The 25073-nt window shown below is 39.2% G+C and overlaps 1 protein-coding gene across 1 annotated transcript in view; it reads right to left on the reverse strand.

Annotated features, from left to right (window-relative positions):
* Positions 1-271: 271 nt before the first annotated feature.
* Positions 272-25073, reverse strand: part of LOC135196220 (uncharacterized) — a 185424-nt gene continuing 160622 nt past the window's right edge. The window contains exons 8-12 of the mRNA XM_064222860.1: positions 24819-24946; positions 3112-3237; positions 2557-2757; positions 2219-2395; positions 272-2087 (exon numbers count right to left, since the gene is read on the reverse strand). Coding sequence (XP_064078930.1) covers positions 1872-2087; positions 2219-2395; positions 2557-2757; positions 3112-3237; positions 24819-24946 — 848 coding nt within the window. The 3' untranslated portion in view covers positions 272-1871. The remainder of the gene's footprint in view (positions 2088-2218; positions 2396-2556; positions 2758-3111; positions 3238-24818; positions 24947-25073) is intronic.

Here is a 25073-nt window from a genome sequence, read left to right on the forward strand (position 1 = left end):
GGCAATGGTAAGCCAACTATCTGTAAAATATACATCTTGACAAAGGAGAGTACAGCTGTTATCAGATCCACAGGCTCAAATTGAGGTTATTGATCGAAGCACACCAAGGATTAAAATGGAGCATGCCTTGAAAGACTACCCTTTTTTGTTTACCTGACAAGACTAGTGAACATTCAGGATAGAAACATGCATATACTATATGATTATAATGGAATACATATAGGGAAACAATTTCAAATTACAAGAAAGGACAGTTTCATTTTCCACACAATGAGGATGAAGTGTTTATTTCCATGTACTGTATATTATAATACTATAATCACCTGTACGTAGTGGTTTTACTTAAAGACTAGTGTACAGCAATTTTTTTCGTTTGAACGCATTCAGGACTATAATTCAATTATAGTTGATCACCAAAATACATATTTACGTGGATTTAGTCTCAGATAAAATAATTTTTAAAAATATATACATAATACTAATGCAGAACATAAGCTGTCCTTATACTTATGGCTGACAGTATTACATAACACAATTTCTTGGTATTGCATTTATACTAAAATATCTCTTGAGTTAAAATTAAATTAGTTCAGTTGGGAAGTGTACTAAAAACATTGGAAAGAGAGATGGAAATCTTACCATTATCTCTTCAGAAGCTATTAAAGAATAAAAATTATTCTGCATAACTGTTATTGTCCAGAACTGTTAAGTACTGCTTTTTGTTAAAAAAAGATAAAAATAAACTTGCAATATTGTCCACATTTCCTGACTATTGATTACTGTAGTATGATAAAATTTCACGGTTTACAGAAATATATCGCAACCTATCCATGTGATTAATGCAATTCCAACAACTAAATATGGGGCTCAGGGTTTGTAACGTTTCAACAATAGGAGTGTTTATAAATATACAGATATGATGCTGTAAGTCCAGCACTCAGGCACAAGATTAACCAGTGATTACAGAAAGGCAACTGTTATCTTACTTGTATGTATGTAATACAGTAGTATTGCTTTAAAGATGAAAATTTCATAAGCATCACTAAAAATTATTTCAATACATTCATATTGATATTACAATAGTATGTATTTACTGTACACAACTTTCACCGACTTCAATAATGGTAATTGAGGAAAATACAAGAATACAGTACACAATAAATTACCATACCTAATCAAAATCATCATCATATGATAAAGTTGCTGTCAAGCACTGATTCTTGAGCATATTTGAAATAAATGAAACACAACTTGATATATAAAGAAGCTGTAAATATCATCAGTATTTTTCTGATTAATATAACAAATTCTTCTTGACTTTCCATTTACAAAAAATCAAGCTGCTATATTTATTTTCTGTTTAACCCTAATATTTCTAAGACTTGAAGTGAAAATAAGAGGAACAATGGTGTGGAATGAAAACAAAGATTTTCTACCTGCATGTGTATCCTCACAATGAGGCGAAGACTAAACCTAACTGAAAGCCCAAAGATGTCTTGAAAGTGGCAACATCTTTATGCCAGGTGTTGGTGGTTGGCTATAGCTGGAAATAGTTATGTAACAAGTACCCAGTATGGGCAAAATAAAATACGTACAGGAAAGCCAATAGATTTTCACTTCACTTTTTCACAGTAATCTACTGTGGAACACTTACTGCAAGCCATGCTATTTTCTAAAATGGAAGAAGAACCTATGGACTTCAGATACTAATCTTGGATAATAACAGGTGACAACAATAATTGTATGAAAAATAAGAATTTTATGCCTGTCAGAAAATCCAAATTTATTATTACCAAAATATTTGATCTAAATTTCAGGTGACCTCCAGCTATAGCTCTGTCGACAATTTCTTACAATCCAAAAATTGTAAATTAAGTTTTGCCATTAGTTTTTGTTTCATTCTCAATTTTTTCTTGCCCATCATCTGAAGACTTCTTTAAATCGCTTGATGGTCCATTATATACAACAAGCTTTACCTGACGATCCAAAAATTCTTCTTTGTTTGGGTTATAATCATCCTCCTCTTCAAATACACCTCCAATGCAATCACAGTCATCAATTTGAGGATGGAAAGAATTTTTGAATTTCTGAAAAGTAAATTTCCAAAGCTATACTACAATTTTGATTGCATAGCATTGTCCACTGTTTATAGCAACTAAAAGTTTTGAATATTATAATTACATTAATACAAGTAAATACATAATCATATTCCTCTTACTTCCCAGAATGTTGTTCCTTCAGCCTTCCACACTGCAATCACAGCAAAAATTGGGATAGGCACTATGGATAAGGAAGCAATCACCCACCCCACTCCAACTGCCCAGTCTGGAAACTTATATTCTCCATTGTTGTAAGTTGGCCGCTTATAATCCACAATCGAAAATATCCAAATAGCCTGTATGATAAAAAAAATTAGGTAAGACTATTTTAACAATGCTTACTTAAACAGTGTAACTAAAGGTGTGCTTAAGTATTTTAACTGAGATTCCAAATTTTTTGTAAACAAAGTAAGTGAGAAGAAAGTCAACATTTTGTTCAAGTCTTACAAAAACTTACCATTATCAAAAGAGGCGCAGCAACATACCAACACCCACGGAAATACAAGGAAGGTAGGCGACCAGTCATTTCCTGTACATTCCTTGCTAACCTGCCTGCTCCATATATCCATACTATTGATACCACTTCAAAGAATGCCAGGTACATCAAAGAAATGTTTGCTGCATAGTAGTCTATAAGAGTGAAAAAGTAGATACCACCCTGGGGAAAAGGAGGTTGATGTAAATACTACTACATATTGTACCTATATGAAATTGAAAGAAATTTCAAAAAGCTCATAAGATCGAGAATATTTCATATCTACTGGCTGAATATTTTCTTCAGTAAAATAGGTTGTTCCACTGTCTGTGTAGATTAGCGAACAAAGGTTCAACTCTTACTGTGATGAATTTTGTTGAAATGGGTTTTCTGACTTAGTCACTTATGCAAGCAATATATTCATTACTAATCTGATGGGTAAATATGAAAACTACATTCAGAACCATATGGAGCAGTACCTGATGTTGCACCAAAAAAAAAATAATAATAATAAAAAAAAAATAAATGTATACTTACTTGCATGACATTTGGGAGTCCACAGATAAACGAGATTAAGCAAACAATTAAAACTAAAATCTCATGATGTTTCAAGTTGTTTTTAAGCCACTTAGGAAAACCATCTTGTAATGATGTGATTATCACCTGTGAAAATTAACAATAATGATAGTAAACAGCAATTTTTACCAGTCAGTAAAACTAAACAGAGCCAATACGTACATTGTGGATACTATTAACTTTTGTTGATATAAGGGTCAATTACTTCTGGCCAGAACGTGATAAAATATACCACCAATAACAAGTGTTAAAATATAACCAACTACAAGAGCACATTTTTGGCATATTTTTCATATAAAAATGACAAATTTTCAATTAATATGTATTTTTCACAATAGGATAAATCTGGCACCAGCTGAAAACTGGTTAAACAATAAAAAAAATTGTATATGCAAGGAATCTGTGGCATCTTGCATCTAAAGCATAGACAAGGTGGAGGGTGGTAGCAACCACGCTTGAACCCCATGACGCTCTTAGTCTTTCTTCCTACCCAGGATTACCAGAGGGGTGGCTAGAGTTTGGCAGTCATGTTACGACCTCAGGTTTGTATGCTATGAAAAATAAAAATTAATTAAAAATTTGTCATTTGTATGAGGAACAAACCAGTCTTAACAGTAGGATCGACTCGTATCTGGAGGGAGGCAAGAGAATCCTGAACCGACTGAAGGTTTGACACACCTGACCACTCTTCCTAGAAATGAGAATTCTAAAGAAGAGCGTCTAAGTCTGAGAGAGAGATTAGATATATAGGTATCAAAACTCAGTTACTGGAAGCACAGTAGACACCCTGTATTTGTGGGGGATGGGTACCAGACCCCCCTGCAAATAGCTAAAATCCATGAATACTTAAAGCCCCTCTCAAAATGCTTAGAACTTCCTATTTTGATAGTTAAAACACAAAAATAAACCTCTAAAAATGCTTATACAGTGCCTGAGTTTTTTAATATAGTTTTATCACAAAGTGCAGTAAAAAATATTATGAAAATACAGTAATTTGTGAATATTTCTCGGTGGAAAATATAGCACCTCAGTGGTGTGATCGGTATGGTCTTGACCTGCCACCTCGGTGGCTGTCAGTTTGATTCTCGGGCATTCCATTGAGGTGTGAGAGATGTGTATTTCTAGTTATAGAAGTTCACTCTGGACGTGATTCAGAAGTCACGTAAAGCCGTTGGTTCTGTTGCTGAATAACCACTGGTTCAACGCAACGTAAAAACACTATACAAACAAACATTCAGTGAAAAATACTGCGAATCGGTGAATTTTCTATGAATAATGGGTATATATGGTCCATAGAAAAATCCACTAATAGGGGTGGGGGCAGGTTGACTGTAAATACAATGTAACATACCCAGATTCTTTGCTTACATGGAAGACAAAGAGAAATATCTGTTCAAGCAACAAACCTTGTTGTTCTTCTTTCGACCTTTTTAATCCCACTGTATAACAGGACTGCCCACTCCAAGTCAATTTTTTCCATCTACAGGCAGTCCCCGGGTTACGACAGGTTTGGCTTATGATGTTCCAAGGTTAAGGCGCTTCTCAATTATATTCATGAGACATTATTTCCGAGGTTACGACACCTACAATGCTGATCTGGCAGATGAAATATGACACCAAAAATGCAAAATAATCAATATTTGAATGTTTTTTTGTATGAAAAATGCAATAAGAATGCAGTTTATACAGTTTTCAATGCACCCAAAGCATTAAAAGTAAGGTTTTCTTAGTAATTTTGAGGATGTTCCGGCTTACGATGCGTCTCAAGAACGGAACCCCCGTCATAACCTGGGGACTGCCTGTATTTCAATTCTTTGCACCTTCTTTCTCCAATCTAACCTCACCCATATCCCTCCTCACCCATCCATCTGATCCATTGATGACCCATACCCATCCTCCCCATCACTGGCATGTTTTAGCCGTCTTGATTGGTTCCACCTCCTCTCATATTACATGGCCATAGTATCTCTAGCCTTCGCTTTTACAATACATATACTACACATTCTTGTAAAGTCCTTTACAATACATATACTACACATTCTTATATCTTGACTCCCTCCTTTCCAGTAGTGCTATTCCAGCAATCCATCTCACCATCCTCATCTCGTTTCTTCCCAATTGTTCCTCCTCTTTCCTCGTAAGTGCCCAAGTTTCTGCCCAATATTACAGTACAGGCCTGATAACTGTCTTATAAATTCTTCATTTTGAGCTTTAATGGCATTTTCTTGTCTAAAACAACTCCAGTTACTTCTCCATTTTTGCCATGCTTCTCACTCTCTTGTCTCACTGCTTTTTCACTACCCCCTTCACTGTTATTATTAATTCTAAGCAGTTAAACTCATTGTTCTTCCTTAGCACTGTAACATCTTCCACCTGAATGTTTACTTCTTCATAGCCTTCTCTAATACTAATCATTAACTCTGTCTTTCCAATGTTCACTTTCAATCCTTTCCTTTCTAGGGCTCCTTTCCATGCTGAAAACCTTTCTTGCAGTTGTTGTTCTGTGTCGGCTATAACGACTAAATCATCAACAAACACCAGTTCCGACAGTTCTTCATTATTCCTTAATTCTGATGTCAGTGTCTACAACAATGAGGAACAAGAATGGACTCAGAGCTGATCCCTAATGGAAGCCAACCTCTGTACAGTGGTTCTTGCCCATTCATACATTATCTTTACTAATCTTACCAACTTCTCTGGTACTTCTCTCTTTCTCAAACACCACTAGACTACTCTTCTTGGTAATACCCTGCCAAATGCCTTTTCAAGATCCACCAAACACATGTGAACTTAACTGTTTCCTTTTAGATACTTCTCTTGGACTTGTCTTACTATTAAAATAGCATCCACTGAGCTATTTCCTTTCATAAACCAAACTGCAGCTCATGTGTATCTATCTACTCTCTCAACCTCCCTTCTACTATTCTTTCTAGTATCTTGAATACATGCTCCAAAAGCTTTATTCCTCTGTAGTTCCAACAGTTTAACACTTTTCCTTTTTCTGCTTGAGGCCACAAAGCCACCAAGGTCATCCCGAGATTTTGAGAAATCATTACCCAGTTAAGAACTTGACAGATCAGGCAAAACTGAGGGAAGGCATAAACCTCGAGATTGTCCCAAGGGTGTTGGAAGGTGTCCTCTGCTAGAGCAAGAGGATACGGGACCACCAAACAGTAAACCTCCAGTTTTCTGTTGAATAGTTGAGAAGAGGTCTAGCATAGGCCTCCCCCAAACCTGAAACTTCTTCAGTCCCAGAAAAGCTGCCTTCAGCTCCAAAACACTGATGTGAAGAAGCTTGTCTTCTGCACTCCAAACGCCTGATGTAAGTAGGTCTCCCAGATGAGCTCCCCAACCCAAGATGGAGGCATCTGAAACAGAAGGAAGTCCAGAGGGGGAGAACGTAGAGGGATTCCCACCAAGATATTCTGGTTGTCCAACCACCAATGAAGGTCTTTCCTCACTTTGTCGGACAGAGGGACTCTCCATAGAAAAGAATCTGGCTGGGGACTAGAACTCTTTCAGTCTCCAGTGCAAAGACCAAAGATGAAGACACCCATGAGTGACCAGCTTCTCCAGTGAAGACAAAATCCCCAGGAGGACCTGCCACTGGTGTGCTGTCTGGGTTGAGACAAGAACTTCTGTGCTACTAACCACAACTTGTCTAACCTCTGATCTAACAGAAAAACCCTAGACGCTGCTGTATCTATAACCATACCTAGGTAAAGAGCTTTCTAGCTAGGAACCAGGTTCGACTTCTCTAGGTTGATCATTTTGCCCAGCTCCTGATAAAACTGAAGAAGAGGATCTCTGTCCTGAAGCAGTTTCTCCCTGGAGCTTAATAATATCAGCCAGTTGTCAAGGTTCATTAACAGGTGAACCCCTTGAGCATGAGCCCATTTCGATATGAGGGCAAAGACCCTTGTGAACACTTGGGGACGTGGTCAACCCGAAGCACAGGACTTGAACTAAAACATCTGCTCTCCCAGAGTGAAGCGAAGAAACTTTCTCGATGAAGGGTGAATAGGGATCTGGAAGTATGCGTCCTTTAAGTCTATCGACAGCAAGAAGTCGTAGTCCCTTATCACTGCCAACACTGTTCGAGGCGTCTCCATCTTGAACCTTGTCTTCCTGACAAAATGATTCAAGGTGGAAAGGTCGATTACTAGTCTCCAGTCGCTTGTTGCTTTGGACACCAGAAAAATCTGACTGTAAAACCCCACTGACAGGTGCTTTACTTCTTTTATCGCACCCTTGTTAAGCATTTTCAACACTTCCTTCTGAAGAGCCATGAACTTTTGAGTCATGGGCATAAGTCCGATTGAGAAGGGGTCTGTCCGAGAGGGGTGGAGAGAAGTTGAATGGTAGTAGATATCCCACCCATAGAATGTCTAGTACCCATTTCTCTGCTCCATACCCTTGCCACTTGGCCCACTGGCCCACCAGGCATCCCCCTACTGGTGGCAACAGAGTGAGGGGCGCCCACACTATCAACGACCCCTTCTGCCCCTTCCCCTAGTGTCCCTACCAGGCTTGTAGAGGCATTGTTGTTTCTTTGCCTTGGCCTGTGAGGGAGATTGAGAAACCCTCCCTGAGGCAGAACTTTTTGGAGATTTTAAAGTGGAAGATCTCGCCTGTTGCTGAGGAGGAGGAGGAGGGTGTTTTGAACGTGCCTCTGACTTCAATACTGCTTGATGTACCAACCTGTCTTTTGTATCTGCTCGTCGCCGATCAATGGCATCTTTCAATTCAGTCCTCAGAAACAGTAACTGCAACTCAAGCAGATCCCCATTTCTGAAAGATGACAAAGACTCTGAGTCCACTGAATTTGCCACCTTGGACAATGCTGCAGCTCTCCTGGCCAGGAGGTGGTTACTCCCACAGGTTGGAGCTAAGGTGTGTCGGATATGAAATGGGTTTAGCTCCGGACTGCAACAGTATATTGAGAGAGGAAGGACTCACCAAACTTCCCTCAGTCCTATCTGAAGCTATATTGGCTATCGCAGTGGACCATAAGTCCAGCCAGGAGACCATAGCCAAGAACTTTTGAGATGAAAAGGCAGGGCCTTCAGCCCTAACCTGTTCCAGAGCTAGGCCAGGTTTTAGACGTATCATGTCTGGGTTAAGGTGATGGGGCATCATTTGAACTATACTAGTGGAATAGTACTTCCTATGCTGCACAAGAGGGGGAACAAGCTTAGATGACCTATTAGAATGCAGAGATCCATCTCGGTCCGACACCAAAGCTTTCACACGTTGTAAGACAGACTGAGCATTGTTACGGCCTCTGAGAGAGGTCCGCTTCAGGTTCGATATGAAATAAATAAAAAAAAAATGTTCAACACCAACAGTTGAAACGGGATACGAATATAGAAAGAAACACTAACACAACAAAGGTTTATTTACAAGCTTACTAACATAGGTAAATGCAGAATGGTATCTCCTATTTACATAAAAAGATAGAATCTTACACTGCATGAACTGGGGGAACAGTGAGGCAATTCAAATACTTGCTAGTCAATATGGCAATTCGAAGCGATGGCTTCTCAAAAGGAAAACGGTGATTGAAGATGTCCTCTTGACTCCGTATTGCAGAAAAAAGTCTACTTGTAAGGCAGGAACTCCCCAAAACCTCTAGCAGGACCTTTTCTTCTCTGAAGTCTGCTCGACGTCGAGATAACACGGCCGTCCACTCCTGAAGACGAAAAGACCAGTATCCAACCAACTCCCAAGCAACTTTTCTTCTGATCCTTCATTGGTTCCTTCGTCTCTAGTCTCTCTCTGACGATCTCTCACTGATATTCTGACCAGTGGCTCTTACTGAGGATATCTCTCTGTGACTAACTGGTGTCTCTCTTCTACGATCTCTGCTGCTGCTGCTATGACCGTCGTATTTATACGGCACTCTGGGGGCGGAGCCTACGGCGAGTGTCACAGACTCGCGAGATTTCCAGAACTTCCTAGATGAATCTAGAAGAGGTATTGCATCAGAAATCGCGGCGTTTCTCCCAACACATTGGCACGTGTTGAGCTCCACAACACGCCCTACGATTCCAGAACAGCTGCGAGAACAGGCGCCTCCAACACGGGCGCGAAAGCCTCCTTACTGCCGAACTTCTCGAAAATGCGTTTGCTATGAAGCAATTACCATCACACGCCCCCCCCAAAAGAGAAAAAAAATGAAATCGACTGATTTTATTTTTTTCTAAAGAGGAACAAGAATTAAACAGCAGGGAACAATTCTGCATAAAGCTTTAATACAGTCAAACACACACGCTTCTCCACACACTCACTCGTGCGATAACAGCAAACGGTTATTAGGCTAATCATTCTGAGAAATCTCTAGAGAGGCTACTAACTATAACATTATCCTTCTCTCTTACTTTTTCCGTTTTCAGAACTCTGATTAAAACTTATAAATACTAAAACACCTCTTGTGTTTTTCTCAAAACTAATCTCACTCAGTAACACTGTTAAACGGGTGGAGGCCACGGCACGGGGGGTTGTTTATAATTCTGAAGCAAATTTACATACATTGCCTTTGCTCTACTCTTACCCACATTAATTCTATGATATATATTTCCCCTCTCCTCTAACACTGAAAAAGGACCTTCGAACTTATAAGGTAAAAAGGGACTTTCTCTGGAGACTAGTACTAAAACTTTATCTCTTACACACAAACTTCTCTTGTTTGCTCTAAGACCATGTTTTCCTTTAATTTCCCCTTGACTTCCTCTCGCGTTTTCTTTCGCTAAGTGCCAAGCACTTCCGTTCTCCTCCGCTAGTTGCCAAACATCTCTTAAGATTGTTTTTATAATACTCAAGATTAGTTATGAAATCATCTCTACCCTTACTTCTAGGCAAAGTTCCGAACATATTTATAAATACATTCTCAAAAGATAAGCCTACTGAAGGAATATTACACAACTGAACTCTGGGAATTACTTGAATCGGTTTCCCGGCACTTTGATATTCATGACAGCAGCTTAAAACATACCTCTTCACGTCATTTTTCATTTTAGGCCAAAAGTACGCCCTACTAATACACTTGAAAGTTTTATTTACTCCCAAATGTCCTTGCTCATCATGTGCTAACTTCAAAACTAGCTCACGTAGCTTCTTAGGAACTACTCATTTTTCTGTGATTTCCTCTTTACTACCTGACTCAGGACGAATATGACACAAAACTTCGTCCTTTATACAAAAAGTTTCCTTACACACATCATCGAGATCATCATCCAGCTCACACTCAAAAATTCAGGTTAGTGTCTCATCCTCTCTCTGTAACTTGACTAGTTCATCCTTATCCAAAATGTTAAGAGCCTAATTCATCACCGTAACTAGAACTAGATACCAGTACATTTACTACGTTACTCTCGACAGCTACGCCTTCCCCTTGGCTATCACTGTCAACGATAGAGTTAGGTCTCTCAGCCACACTCATGCCAAGATCAACCTCGCTACCTCTATCACACTCGTTCGAATCCACGAACTTACTCACGTTCGAATCCATGAACTTACTCTCGTTCGAATCCACGAACAAATTATGACCGTAGTCTACGTCTGTATCTAAACCCGACCTAGTTACTACCATTTCAGGCACTGGAATATTCCTCACAACAGGATTCACATTCTTGGATAAAGCTAAGTCATTACCGACAATAATGTCAACGCCTTCGACGGGCAAACTGTCCACAACTGAAAGTTTTACTTCTCCTGACACTACCTGACTTTCTAAATTTAACTTCAACAAAGGACAAAGAACACAAGTGTTAGGAAATCCACCTAACATGACTTTCTCTTCCATATTGATTTCTGCCCTGTTCGGCAGCCCCTGTGTCTTGAAGCAAGACTACTTCTCTCGAATCTACTCCTCCAAGAGAGGAAACTATGCCTTCTGACAGAAATTCACCAAAAATTTTCCTAGTTTCTCTCATCATATCATTCCTACTTGACGAAAGGTTAACTAGAGATACTGGTTTCTTACCGTCCTTCCTTTCTACTACACAATTTCTCACTAAATGCCCTTTCCCTTTACATCGGAAACAAGTTAATTCTGAGCCACTAGATGCCACTTTACTCCGACAAACCTTAGACGTATGACCAGGTTTTCCGCATGTATAACAGGAATAGTCCCTGCAAAAGATACTTCTCGCCTATCCTCTATATAAAGCTTAATCTCAGGGGATATGTTATCTTTGAAGTTTTCTAACAACACTAAGTTCTTCAAACTATCAAAATCCTCAACCTTAGCAGAAGTTAACCAATCAAAAAACAGCCTTTCTAACTTCTTACCATATTCTACATACGTAACATTTTCATCCTTTCTCAAATTTCTAAATTTTTTACGGTACACCTCTGGTACTAACCTATATGCGCTAAGAACAGTTTCTTTCACGATATCGTAATTATCACATTCCTCCTTAGACATGCAACTATACACAGTAAGTGCCCTACCACTCAAAACTGACTGCAAATATAAAGTCCACATTTCTTTAGGAGAACCTACTCGTTCCATTAACTTCTCAAAACACATGAAATATGTCGTAACATTTTCCTCATCAAACTTTGGTACTAATTTTAGCACTGAACTCATACCTAACCTATCAGTTTCGCCTGTCTGACTGTTACAAGCATTTTGCCTTAACCGAGCAATTTCCAACTCATACATACGTGCTTTCTCTCTCTCTTCCTGCTGCATTACCAACATTTCTACCTCTTGCTGCATTTTCCTCACTTCTCTCTCAGCTGCTCTTTCATCTCTCTCATACTTTTCTCTTTCTTTCTTCTCAACATACTCACGGAGATCATTCCCCTCTAGACCTAGTAGCTTACCTGACTCAATAAACTCTTTCACCATCTCACTCATCCTGGTTCTTTCTATATCCTCCCTGTTTCAAACTGTTAAAGTGTTGATAGCCTAAGCAAGGTCGCCACAATGTTACGGCCTCTGAGAGAGGTCCGCTTCAGGTTTGATATGAAATAAATAAAAAAAAAATTTTCAACACCAACAGTCGAAACTGGGGATACGAATATAGAAAGAAACACTAACACAACAAAGGTTTATTTACAAGCTTACTAACATAGGTAAATGCAGAATGGTATCTCCTATTTACATAAAAAGATAGAATCTTACACTGCATGAACTGGGGGAACAGTGAGGCAATTCAAATACTTGCTAGTCAATTTGGCAATTCAAAGCGATGGCTTCTCAAAAGGAAAACGGTGATTGCAGACGTCCTCTTGACTCCGTATTGCAGAAAATAGTCTACTTGTAAGGCAGGAACTCCCCAAAACCTCTAGCAGGACCTTTTCTTCTCTGAAGTCTGCTCGACGTCGAGATAACATGGCCGTCCACTCCTGAAGACGACTAGACCAGTATCCAACCAACTCCCAAGCAACTTTTCTTCTGATCCTTCGTCTCTAGTCTCTCTCTGACGATCTCTGCTGCTGATCTCTCACTGATATTCTGACCAGTGGCTCTTACTGAGGATATCTCTTTGTGACTAACTGGTGTCTCTCTTCTACGATCTCTGCTGCTGCTGCTGCTGCTGCTACGACCTTTGTATTTATACGGCACTCTGGGGGCGGAGCCTACGGCAAGTGTCACAGACTCGCGAGATTTCCAGAACTTCCTAGATGAATCTAGACGAGGTATTGCATCAGAAATTCCAGGACAGCCGTGAGAACAGGCACCTCCAACACAGGCACGAAAGCCTCCTTACTGCCGAACTTCTCGAAAATGCATTTTCATTTCCTTTAACTTCCTTTGCTATGAAGCAATTACCATCACAAGCATAACCCGACAAGGGGAGCTCAAAAAAGTCTAAGAGTCCAATTTAGCACCCAGAAAGGCCTCTATACCCATTGAGGTGACAGAAGATTGAGTTTGTGCCCTACCTTCGAATTTGTTGAGATCACGAATGAGATCAACAACCTCTGCAAATGAGGACAAAACTCTTGGTTATCTCCCTCCTCTTTCTCCGGCACAGGTGACTGATGACATGAAGAAGATGGTTTGGCAGTATCCTCCTCCTGTAAAACTGCTGCAGAAGCTTCCCCAGGAAACCCAACATTCTTGATCAAATTGATTGGCATGTAAGGTTTAAAACCGGAAGATACCGAGACCAAAGGATCTCGGAACTCATCTTGCAGTGACACTTGTACACGCTCCTGACTCGAACAGCATACTGGTTCGTGAAAAAAGGATCACTTACAAGTACATCAGGTGAAACACGTACACGATTGCGGGAGGAAGCACATACATGATCGCGTGATGATTCAAGTACACAACCTTGAGAAGTCAACCGAGCACGATCCTGAGACGAGGAACGTCGCTGATGAGAGCTAACTGAAAAAGATGGACTTTGCAGAATCCTTAGACGAAGCCTGAGCAACCTTCACATTTGCAGCCTTCAATCTTTTAATCGGCAGTTTATCGTCCTTGTGCCAATGAACTGGTACAGGAACAAATGAAGGGGGGTCGCCCACAACCTTGCCAACACGTACGTACTTGCAATGATGAATCACTCTCAAGAATGGGAGATGTGGCCACACTCTTAATGCTCCCCACACTCACACCATCACAAACACGTACGTGAGAGGGAGAAACCTGGCCATGAAGGGAAGACGAAGATACATAACTCTCATGACATACAGGTGATACACACAGACATGTATCACAGAGGAGGATGCCTTCTTCTCACTATCTCTACTGCCAACCTCATGAATGTGAACGTGTGAAGACAAAACATGACCTTGTGGTACATGAGGAGAAACACTTCTCTCATTTGCATGAACATGAACATGCATGGGAGAGACACGGTCGTGTAGGGAAGAAGGCGATGCACTCCTTTCACTTGAAGATGATGACACCATAAAGTCCTTTATCCTCCAACATCTGACATGACAGGGAGGGGGAGGATGGCGTAGGTATTGAAGGAGGAGAGAAACTCCTCTCTCTACGAAGTCTTACTAGCTGGAGTAGGAGACGAGACCCTCTGTTTCCGACTCCTCTTCTTTGTAGACCCAGCAAAACTCCTCTCTCTCAAAACAGAGTTCAATCTCTTGTAGACCGCTTGGGCTAATGCCTCTGATGGCTCAGCAAGAACAGGCAATGACGTCATATTGGGAAGCAGTGACGTCACAGCTGGGGGATGAACAACCACTGCATCTGACGTCATAGGCTGAGAGGGCGCTTGGAGTGATGTCACAACACCTCTAAGACCGGAGCTGGTTGATGGCCTCAGCGGCGGAGCAATAAGATGCAACCCAGGTTGTGTTCAGGATGACGATGGGGCTCCGCAAGGTGGCAGCACACGAGATCCAACATAGAGGAGTCCAGGAGGAGGTGGGACTGCTACAAGGGGGGACGGGGGAATGCTCTATGAAATGTGACAGCAGTCTATCCAAGGAAGGTGAACCCCATAGCCCCAGCAACTCCCAAACAGCCACCATCTTGGATGACTCCGAATCTGAAAACGGCATTAGATGGCACAGCCTCCTCCCTCTCGGGTATAAAGTGAGAACCTGAGAGAGAGGGGGCTACATTACACACAACATTATCCTGTGGAACTCCAAATACTTCCATCAACGTAACAATTGAAGAAAAGGAAGGAGACAGGGGAACATTCGCACTAGTCACAGGGAGAACGATCGCTGGAGGGGGAGATGCCAAATCATCGATCCGTGAAGAAAAACCCTCCCAAGAAGGAAGAGTCAAAACTCTACGATGTTCCCTCTTCTTATAAAACACTCTCCACTGCAACTTAGGCCAGGCACAACATTCCTGACAAGGATTAGTTATCATATAATAATTAGCACGGAACCTACTGCACATCGTATTTGGGTCTGTGGCAACAGCAGCTAAAATCCTTGAGCAGGGAAATCCACGAATGCCCAGAAATACACACACAAGCACTCTTTAACACACACACACACACACACACACAAAAAATCAACCAGCTTGGAAGGAGAGCAAAGTGATGGCATCTTACTCGCCAAGGCGGTAAAGAAAAAACTGAATACATCATGAGGTAGTGCGCAGTCTCTGACCGGCTATCATCTCGTATGCGCAGGAGTTGCCAGATCTCACAGATTCACAGATTCCTTGCTACAATCTTTTATTGTTTTCAACTGGTTACCAGCTGGCGTTTGGAAATATCTTATTGTTAAGACCTCAGTTATGTTAGCTATTAAAAATTCAAATTGATTAAAAAATTTGTCATATTGTTACCTGTGACTTTCCTGCAGATTTATTTGCTTTTCATCTGTTTATAGCATTCTTAACTTCACTCCCTCTAAAGTTTGCTATTTGTCCTTCTACTGAAGGAACATTTTCCAGTTCTTCACTCTCATTCTCATTGTTTAACAGTTGTGAAAAATAGTCTCTCCATCTTCTCTTGATTTCCCCTTCCTCAATTAATAATTAATAATAATTTCTACCTCTCCTACATCCTGGTGTCTTTTCTTCTCACTTCTGCAATTCTGTAGATTATCTTTTCTCCCTCATATGTTCCCATCATCTCAAACCATGTTTGCCACAAGCAAAGGCTTTGTTACCACTCCTCACTCCCCTTGCTGGAGAGAGCTCCTCACTCCCCTTGCTGGAGAGAGGAGTATATGCTACTGAGAAGCAATTTGTAAAAAGAAAATGCTGTAATAGTAAGGCTGTTGTACTCACCTGCATCAAGCCTATTCCAGTGAATGATGTGTTTAATCTTCAGCCTGTATGTAGGAATGAAGAAGGGAAAAAAGGGAAAGAGAGAGACCAGTCATCTCGTTCATTATCTCTTCCACACAATCATCTTCAGCATGATACGAACTGTCCTGCCAGGGGCACTGGATGAGCTACTTGTTGTGCAGTCACCACTGAACCCAAGGAAAAGTGTCCAAGGACCTGTGCACAATATCATTTAGGTAAAAGGAAGTGAAAAGTGGTTTGCCAAAGCCAGGAACCAGTATTCAAAATCCTATGAACAGACAAGTTCTTCTTAAAGCCAGAGAGGAACTTATTCCTCTGATGTCATGTGGTCTTGCATGCACAGTATTGGTGACAGAACTTGAAGATGAGGAGTAGGCTTGCCTAATCACCTCATGTAGTCAAAATGAAATGGTACTCTTGAACACTTCCTTCTTGGCTGGGCCTGTGCTAACAAAAAAAGTCTAAGACACCTAGGTCTTAGGTGGCAAATCCTTTTTAGATGGCAATGCATTGCTCTGATGGGACAAAGCAGTACTGTAACTCTTGAGGGTCATTGTCAACAAATTCCTTCATGAAAGGAATGGAAAAGGAGGCAAATCAGTCATTGTGAATCAAAGGATTTTGAGTCTTGGCCACGAATTCTGGGACATATTCGAAGCTACCCCAACCCCTGGTATGTTTTATGTCATAACCTAGGCCAAGGAACTCTAAACACTTTTCGAGAAAGCCAAAGCCTGAAGGAAAACTGTCTGATGATCGACATAGTGGTTCAAACAGAGCTCGAGTGAGACTACTCAGAATCAGAGTAAGGTCCCACGTAGGAGCTTTGAGTTCTATATGAGAACAAGACTGTTCAAAGTTCTTGAACAACAGAAATTTCCCAGGATGACGTGATGTCCCCGTGTTTCAGATGTAGGACTAATCCCAAGCAGCCCTGTAGCCTTTGATAGCAGACACATAAAGACGTTTCTCTGTTCTAAGAAAGATCAGAAAGTCCAATATCCACTGAACTGAAGTTCTTAGTGAAGAGAAATCCTGTTGGCAACCCTGATCACAGTAGATGGCCCACTTGCCCTAGTACATGGCTGATGAAGATCTCCTGAGGTAGCCGGACATCTGAGTCACTGCTCTGCAAGAAAAACCTCTCACTCGCAAGAAGAGATAGGGACCCTATCAACTGGTATCTCTCTTCGATACCTCTGATAGAAGAGACAGAAGGTCCAGGATGGATGGATGGATTATGGAATTTAGGGCATAGCCCAAGCGTTGGGACCTATAAGATCATTCAGCGCTGAAATGAAAGTATGGCTAGATGGAAAAATGAGAAATAAAATGAAAATGATAAACTGATGACAATCCTGCACTTGATTATTATTATTAATAGGTGTTAGTTTTTCCAGACCTCTGAGTCTCAAGTAGACTCTTCTCGGGCTGGTTCTCAGGGATCAATCCTGAGAAGAAAAAAAAAAAAAATGACTATTTGAGAAACCTGTCTTATTTAAAAAATTTATGATTTTATTAATTGAAAAATCCCTGCTTTCCGCAAGAATATTTTTCATTTCCGAACTCCGCAGATAAATAGATCTTTGCTGGGTCCAATTTGGGCACTCAACAAGCAAATGCTGTACTGTCATGGGTGTTTGACATCTGTTACATTTCACTGGGTCAGCATTTGGTGTTGACATCAAGTGACCATGTGAGAATCTTGTGTGTCCTATACGTAGCCTTGCTAGGATCACCTCTTTTGCTCTTTCCTCCTGTGAGGATGTCCTCCATGCATAGACTTCAGTTTTTATATTTTTAAGTTTATTTGTTGTTGGCACAGAGGCCCATTCTTCTTTCCAATCCTGGTAAATTAATGTTTTAACTGATTTTACCCAGTCTGACACTGGGGCATATGAAATTGTTGGAGGGATAGTGCAGGCTAATTTGGCAGCAGAGTCTGCATATTCATTTCCTTTTATTCCCACGTGTGCTGGGATCCAACATATTTCCATTGATATTCCTGATTGGAGGAGTTGATGAATTTTTATTTGAATTTCCTGTACTATTTGGTTTCCTGGTTTATACTGTCTTATTGCATCTATAGCGCTACGTGAGTCACTGAAAATAACAGAGACACTTGCTTTTGCCTCAGATATCATATCTAGAGCCATCTGTATGGCTGTGACTTCAGCAGTAAATACTGATGATATTGAAGGTAGGCTTTTTTTACTTAACATATTTTTCGAATATGCAGATGCTCCTACTCCAACATTATTTTTGGAGCCATCTGTATATATCATAAATTTGTCGCCTTTTCTTCTAATGTGCTCCAAAGCATGTTGGCGGTACATTTCCGTACTTGTCATTTGTTTTTTTGAGTAGGTAAGACAGGGAGGTACATATCTTTACTCTATTTAAAATCCATGGTGGTGGCAATTCCATTGGTGGGTGAAAAATTGGATTCATATTATGTATGTTCATTATGTATCTAGCTCTTTTTGGGAAAGAGCTAGTACTATTAACTGCTGTTACTTGATTACAGTTTTGGAAGCAGTAAGTTGCAGGAGACGATCCTGCTTGCATTGAAAGACCTCTTTGTATTGTTATTAAATTACGGTGATGTTTTAAGGGCAAAACACCTGCCTCCACCAAAAGTGAGTTTGTTGGGGACGATCGGAAAGCTCCTGTGCACAATCGCACGCCTTCATGGTGCACTGCATCGAGAGATTTTAATGCAGATTCTGAGGCGGATGAATATATTGGACAGCAGTAATCTATTATGGATAAGACTGTTGCCTTATATATCATTAATAAAATGTCTCGCTTTGCTCCCCAATTAGTGTGTGATAACTTTTTTAATATGGCAAGGGCTCTGATGCCCTTGGCTTTAATGTATTTGATGTGCTCTTTCCAATTTAAATGTTGATCAAATATTACTCCTAGATACTTGATTTTTGTACAAAATTGTATTTCAGTGCTATAAAGATGCAGTTTGATTGTTTGGTTCTTCATCCACCTTTTGTCTTTGTAGAAGACGATTGCTTTTGTTTTATCAGTTGAAAATTTAAATCCAACTGAATTTGCCCAACTACATATATTTGAAATGGCAGTACTGAGAACTCTCTGAGCATGTCTCAGATTACTACTCGTATAGTAAATGACAAAGTCATCAACATATAAACTGTTTTTTACACCACTTGGTAAATTTATAGTAATGTCATTGATTGCTAAAGCAAACAATGTACAGCTCAAGACACTACCTTGAGGGATTCCTTCTTCCAGTTTATAGGTTACTGAGTAGGGAATTTTCTACTCTTTACTTGAAAAGTTCTGTTTGTTAAGAAGTTCTTAATAAATATTGGTAAGTGGCCTCTTAGTCCCTTGGAGTGGAGTTTTTGCATGATGTTATGTTTCCATGTTGTATCGTATGCTTTTTCTATATCAAAAAAATATAGCTACTGTTAATTTCTTTTGTTCAAAGCCTTTTTTTATATGATCTTCTAAATGTGTTAAGGGATCTAGGGTTGATCTGCCAGCTATTGAACCAGATTGTGTTGGTGTTAAAATGGATTCTTTGGTTATTACATACGTTAATCGTGCATTAACCATTTTTTCTAAGATTTTGCATAGGCAACTTGTTAGAGATATCGGTCTATAATTGGATGGATTACTTGCATCCTTTCCTGGTTTGTTTATTGGAATAATTATGGCATGTTTCCATTTATCAGGAAAGACACGTTTTAGCCAGATACTATTGTAAAAGTTTTAATAAATATGATTTAGCTATAGGAGCTAATTTTTCTATCATTTCAAATGATATTTTATCATATCCTGGTGCAGAGGGATGACAAGAGTTGATGGCATTATCTAGTTCATCCATGTTAATATAGTTATATTCCAGGTCTTCAAGAGTTTCAAAATTGAGTATTATATTTTCTTTTTGTTTTCTGATACTTTGAAAATGTGTATCTAGGCTGGAGTAGCACTGATGTTTTCAAAATGTTTTCCCAATTATGTTTGATATTTCATAAGTATCATGGTATATTTTTCCATTTAAATGTATTGCACTTCTTGGAGGTCTTATATGTTTTCCATTGATTTTCCTTATCTTTTGCCAGACATCCCTTGTGGATGTGTTTGAAGATATGTTTGGGACATATTCCTTCCATGATGCGATTTTTTCAGCTATTACCGTTTTTCTAAATTTGGCTGTATATTTGTTATATAGTGGTTTAATGTGGTTAATTGTTATGTTTGTTTATAACTATTTTGTTTAATATGTTTATACTATAGGGCATTTTGTTGAGTGATTTAAGGCGAGTTTTGAGTCTGTTTAGATTGCGACTCAATATATGTTTTATTTTACTTAATGTTGTTAATGTTGGATTCCACCATGGGACAGGGGGGGATTTTGTGGAATGTGTTTTGGTTTTTGGAATACTTTTATCTGCAGCATTTATTATGAAGTTTGAGAAGGATTCACATGTGATCTTCATTATGTGGGAATGGTGGTATGTTTCGTGTGTATAGGAAATATTTATCCCAGTTAGCTTTTTGGATATTATATCTTGTAGGTGGCAATATTTTGACATTACTTAAGTAGTTCAGAATGATTGGGAAATGGTCACTTGTGTATGAATCGTCTAGGACGTTCCATTCAAATTTCTCCGCTACATCATTTGAACATAATGAAATGTCAATTGAAGAAAAGGTTAGGTGTGTATTTGAAAAATATGTTGGAACTTCGCTTTCATTGAGACAATACAGATTGTGTTTCATTATAGTATTCTCTATGTTGATTCCGGATGTGTCAGTGGGGTTATTAATATCCCATAATGGATTATGTGCATTAAAATCTCCTACTATAAGTAGTGGTTCCTGTATACTTTTGCTAATAAGTTCAGAAAAATCACTGAAATTTGCATTGAAATTTGGTTGGTTATATAAATTACAAATAGTAATTTTACTTTTATCAGGCATATACAGTTTAATTGATGTTATTTGATATGGCATAGATGGTATGTCAACAGGTTCATATGTAATGCTATTATGAACGTATATGGCTGTGCCTAATTTTCCACCGTCAGTTGGTGAATAACAGGCAATTTTATAGTGTTGGATATTTGTAGGGTTACTTCCTATATGTTGTAGACATATGCACATTGGGTTGTGGTCTCGTATGATTCTTTGTAATTCACCCAGACGTAGTCGGGTTAAGAGACCATTTATATTCCATTGAATGATTTTATATTCCATTATTGGGAGGAATTGGTGTTAAATTCTGTAAATTGATTGCTGATTTTACTTTATCTCGTAGTTTATATGCATTTGAATTTATTTGTCTTTTTTTAATCGTTGTATTTGTATGTTGGTTATTAGATTCTGCAGTAGTTTGTTTTTCATAGTTGAATATTAATAAGTCTATTTTTGATTTTATAATTTCCTTTTTGTATTTTAAGGATTCAGAACATAATTCGTTCTCATGTTGGTGTGTTAAAGGGCACCTCCTTAATTTGGTAAAATAAAAGTGTCAATACAATTTCGTACTGTGTCCTCTGTCTTGGTAGTTTAGTTGGTTATATGTACTTACAAAGCATTCATTACAACCACAAGATGAAGCATGTTTGGTAATGTTAATTATTGGTTCAGAAGTTTTTGGTGTAGCTTAGAAATTTCTGGTTTTGTAATTCTATTGTTCCTTTTCTGTAGTGATAAGGACTGTTGGTTTGAGGGGTTATTTGTTTTGTTGTGTTAATGGGATATTTCGGTCTTGTGGATGGTTGGGGGGTGATAGTTATATTTTGGTTTGGTTTAATGGTATGATTTTCATTAGTATTATTTGATGGAAATTGTAAAGAGTGATCTTTACTGTCCAGATGTTGGCTGTTTGATTGAGATTGAGGGTAATTGTGTATTTCCACTTGTGATGAGGTTAGTTTAATATCTTTTTTAAAATGTTCTCCTGGTGTAGTTGGAGTCTCTCTGGATTGATTGTAATTTTCAATATTTACTTTTTTTCCCTTAGGTGGGGTTCTTTCTAGAATTCTTTTCTTTTTGCCAGTTCAATTATCATCATTATTTAATTCTTCTTCTATTGGAAGTTCTTTTCCATGGATAACTGAATCATCTATGTTGGTGGTGGTATTGGTTGTTGTAATATCACTTTTATTTTGGGTTTCAGTATTATTTGTATGAAATCCAGTTTCCATGTTTATACTATCTTGTTTGTCATTGTGCTGTTTGATGTCTTGATTTTTAGTCACATTTGAAAAGGTGGGGGTTTTGGATGGATTGTTAACGCCTCTTACTTTTAGCTCAAGTCTGGCTTCCATGACTGACATTCCTGTCCTATTTATTAACAACTGAAGTTCTGTGTTATATTGGTAAAATGAACACTCCTTAGATTTTGCGTGATGGGCTAGTCCACAATTAATACATTTTGATTGTTTACAGTTCCAATTAGTGGTATGGTCATCTGATGCACAGACTGCACATATAGCTTTATTACGGCATCTTTTGTATGTGTGTCCATACCTTGAGCACTGTGTACATTGTAATGGTTTAGGAACAAAAGGACGAACTTCTCTATTTTGTCCAAGAATTTTTATTTTAAATGGTAAGTCTTGACCTGTAAATTTTATTTTGGCAATGTTGATATTTTTACTTTTATCTTTCCTACTTGAAATAGAGTATATTTCTAAATCGTGGATATTGTTATATCTCAATTTTAGGGAGTCTAGCAATAGTTGTTTTGAAGGAAGCTCCTGCTCGCTATTGGGTAGGATGACTGTACCCTGTACATAATTCAATGTTTCATGGCTTGTAATTATTACCTTTATATTATTTATTTCTGTTATACTTAAAAAGGCAGTGGACTGCTTTTTATTGGTTACTTGGATAAGCCATTCATTGTCCTTGATGTGTCTGCATTCCATGTCTTGTGTTGGATATATGTTAAGTAATTTGTTTTCTAGCATCGCTGCTGAGATTTTGTTGTCAGCTTTGAGGACTAGAAATCTTGACCAATTATCTGGTCCAAAGAGGTCATCAAAATGTACCAATGTGGGATTAAGTCGGTAATTTTTGTTTCTTTTTGGTCCTTGTTTTATGTATGTTGCTTGTCTATTATGATTTTTATATTTTTCTGTATTGCTGAGAGGATTATTTGTCTCTAATTCAGAATTATTGTTCATCATATATGGTTCCATTGTTACGATATTGGAGTTTACCAATTTATTTTTGTTTGTTTCTTTTATATTTATGCACTCTATTTGGTTTTCTGGCTCTGCTGCTTTACTTGGAACAGGGTGTTCCTTTGTATCTTTATAGTACTTTCACTACTTGTGGCAGTACCTAGGAATTCGGGAGTGACGTGCCAATGGTTATCAACTGTGCCGTAGTTATTCCATCATGGGGCCCAGGGGTACTCAAATCATTTATTTCACAGTTCATAAATTTTGAGTTTTTACACACACACACAAAAAAAAAAAAAAAAAAAATTCTTGAAAAGATATCATTGGCCCTTCGCGAAGTTAAATTTTCTGCCAAAGGCACAAGTGAGAAAGGACTCCCAAATGTCCGCATCCCTACCCTACCCCAAAAGGGGATGGCATAACATGATTAGTATGGCCCAAGTGTAAGCAGAACCCGCTTGCTAGGACTAAGAGTATTATGTTAATACAATTATCCCCATCCTAATCACATTATGGGCAAACTGGATAGAATGCCGAGAGTTCTATTCCTAGAACCAGGCCCCCCCTGGAATCCGTGGTCCAGCTCCACAGAATAGTTCCGCCTGAAAAACAGGTCCGAACATTGTCGGGTAGATGATGGATCTACCACAGTTCTCACTATTTAGCTTCGGATTTAACTCCACGTTAAGCCATGATATGTTTTCTCATTTATTTGCTTTCAAAAATTTTGGCAAAAAATGGAAAGGTCCACATAAGTTTACTCGAAAATATATAATGTCATATGGGACTCTTGGGTTCGAACCTGGGAAGAGATTCCTGAGGTTCGAGAGCCCCCTCACCACGTCAAGGTGGTCCCAAAATGAGGGGGATCCTGCACTTGAACAGGACTGTACATCAGCAAAGGCCATTTTACTCTCCCCCCAGTATTCTGGTCATCCAAAGTCATGAAAGATCATTTTGGCCAGGGGGCCAGAAGGTCCAGGAACCACTCTGCTTGGGGCCACAAAGGAGGGAACTACCAGGGTCATTCTGAGATTCCTGGAACCCATAATTGTTTAGGACACGACAGATCAGGCAGAGCAGAGGTAGGGTGTACACTTTTAGATTGTCCCAAGGATGCTGCAGGGTGTCCCCCACCACAGTGAATGGATCTGGGACCACTGAACGGTGGACTTCTAGTTTCCTGTTGAAGCACGTAGCAAAGTCCAACATGGGTCTTCCTCATAGATGGAACACCCAGTCCGCTATGTCCTGATGCAGAGGCCACTCCTTACCTAGAACTTGACTCTGATGACTTACCTCGTTGACCACCGCATTCCTCTAGCCTGGAATGTACCTGGCCAAGACCATGTTATCAAACGCCCAATGCCCACTAGTGTAATACAACTGTCAACAAGTGAAGTTGGCAAGACACCAGCCGTCCCTGTTTGTTCACACGCTACCACTGTGGTGTTGTCTGACATCAGATTGAAGAAAAACTAAATGCATCACGATGTTCAAGCATGGTTGTTGACCACCCTCCACCTCATCTATGCTTTAGATGCCAAATGCCATAGATTCCTTGCATATACAACTTTTCATTGTTTTTAGCTGGTTTCCAGCTGGCAGCAGATTTATCCTATTGTTAAGACTGAAGGTTTGTTCCACATTTGAACAAATGAACTTAAAGGAAATATTCTTTGCAAACATTTTGTTACATAAATCGTAAGTTTTGAGAAACAGCTCATTTTACTCCATAATTCATTATACAAACAGGATTAAAAAATCTCCCAACTGATTAAAGTTCTCACCTCAACATTTGCAAACTGTGAGTCAAGTCCAAGAATGAGAAGCATGAAAAAGAAGAGAACAGCCCAAATACCTCCATATGGCATCTTGGCCAGTGCTTGGGGATACACCATAAACACAAGACCAGGACCTGTGAAGAAAAAACACAAGGTGGTTTATTAATTTATAGTTAACCATAAAGTAAATATCACCAGATGTGTAATATATGAAATTTACTATGTATTAATGGTGACTAGTACAGATTAAATGACAATAGA

The sequence above is a fragment of the Macrobrachium nipponense genome, chromosome 17 (genome assembly GCF_015104395.2).
Source record: "Macrobrachium nipponense isolate FS-2020 chromosome 17, ASM1510439v2, whole genome shotgun sequence".
Classification (NCBI taxonomy): domain Eukaryota; kingdom Metazoa; phylum Arthropoda; class Malacostraca; order Decapoda; family Palaemonidae; genus Macrobrachium; species Macrobrachium nipponense.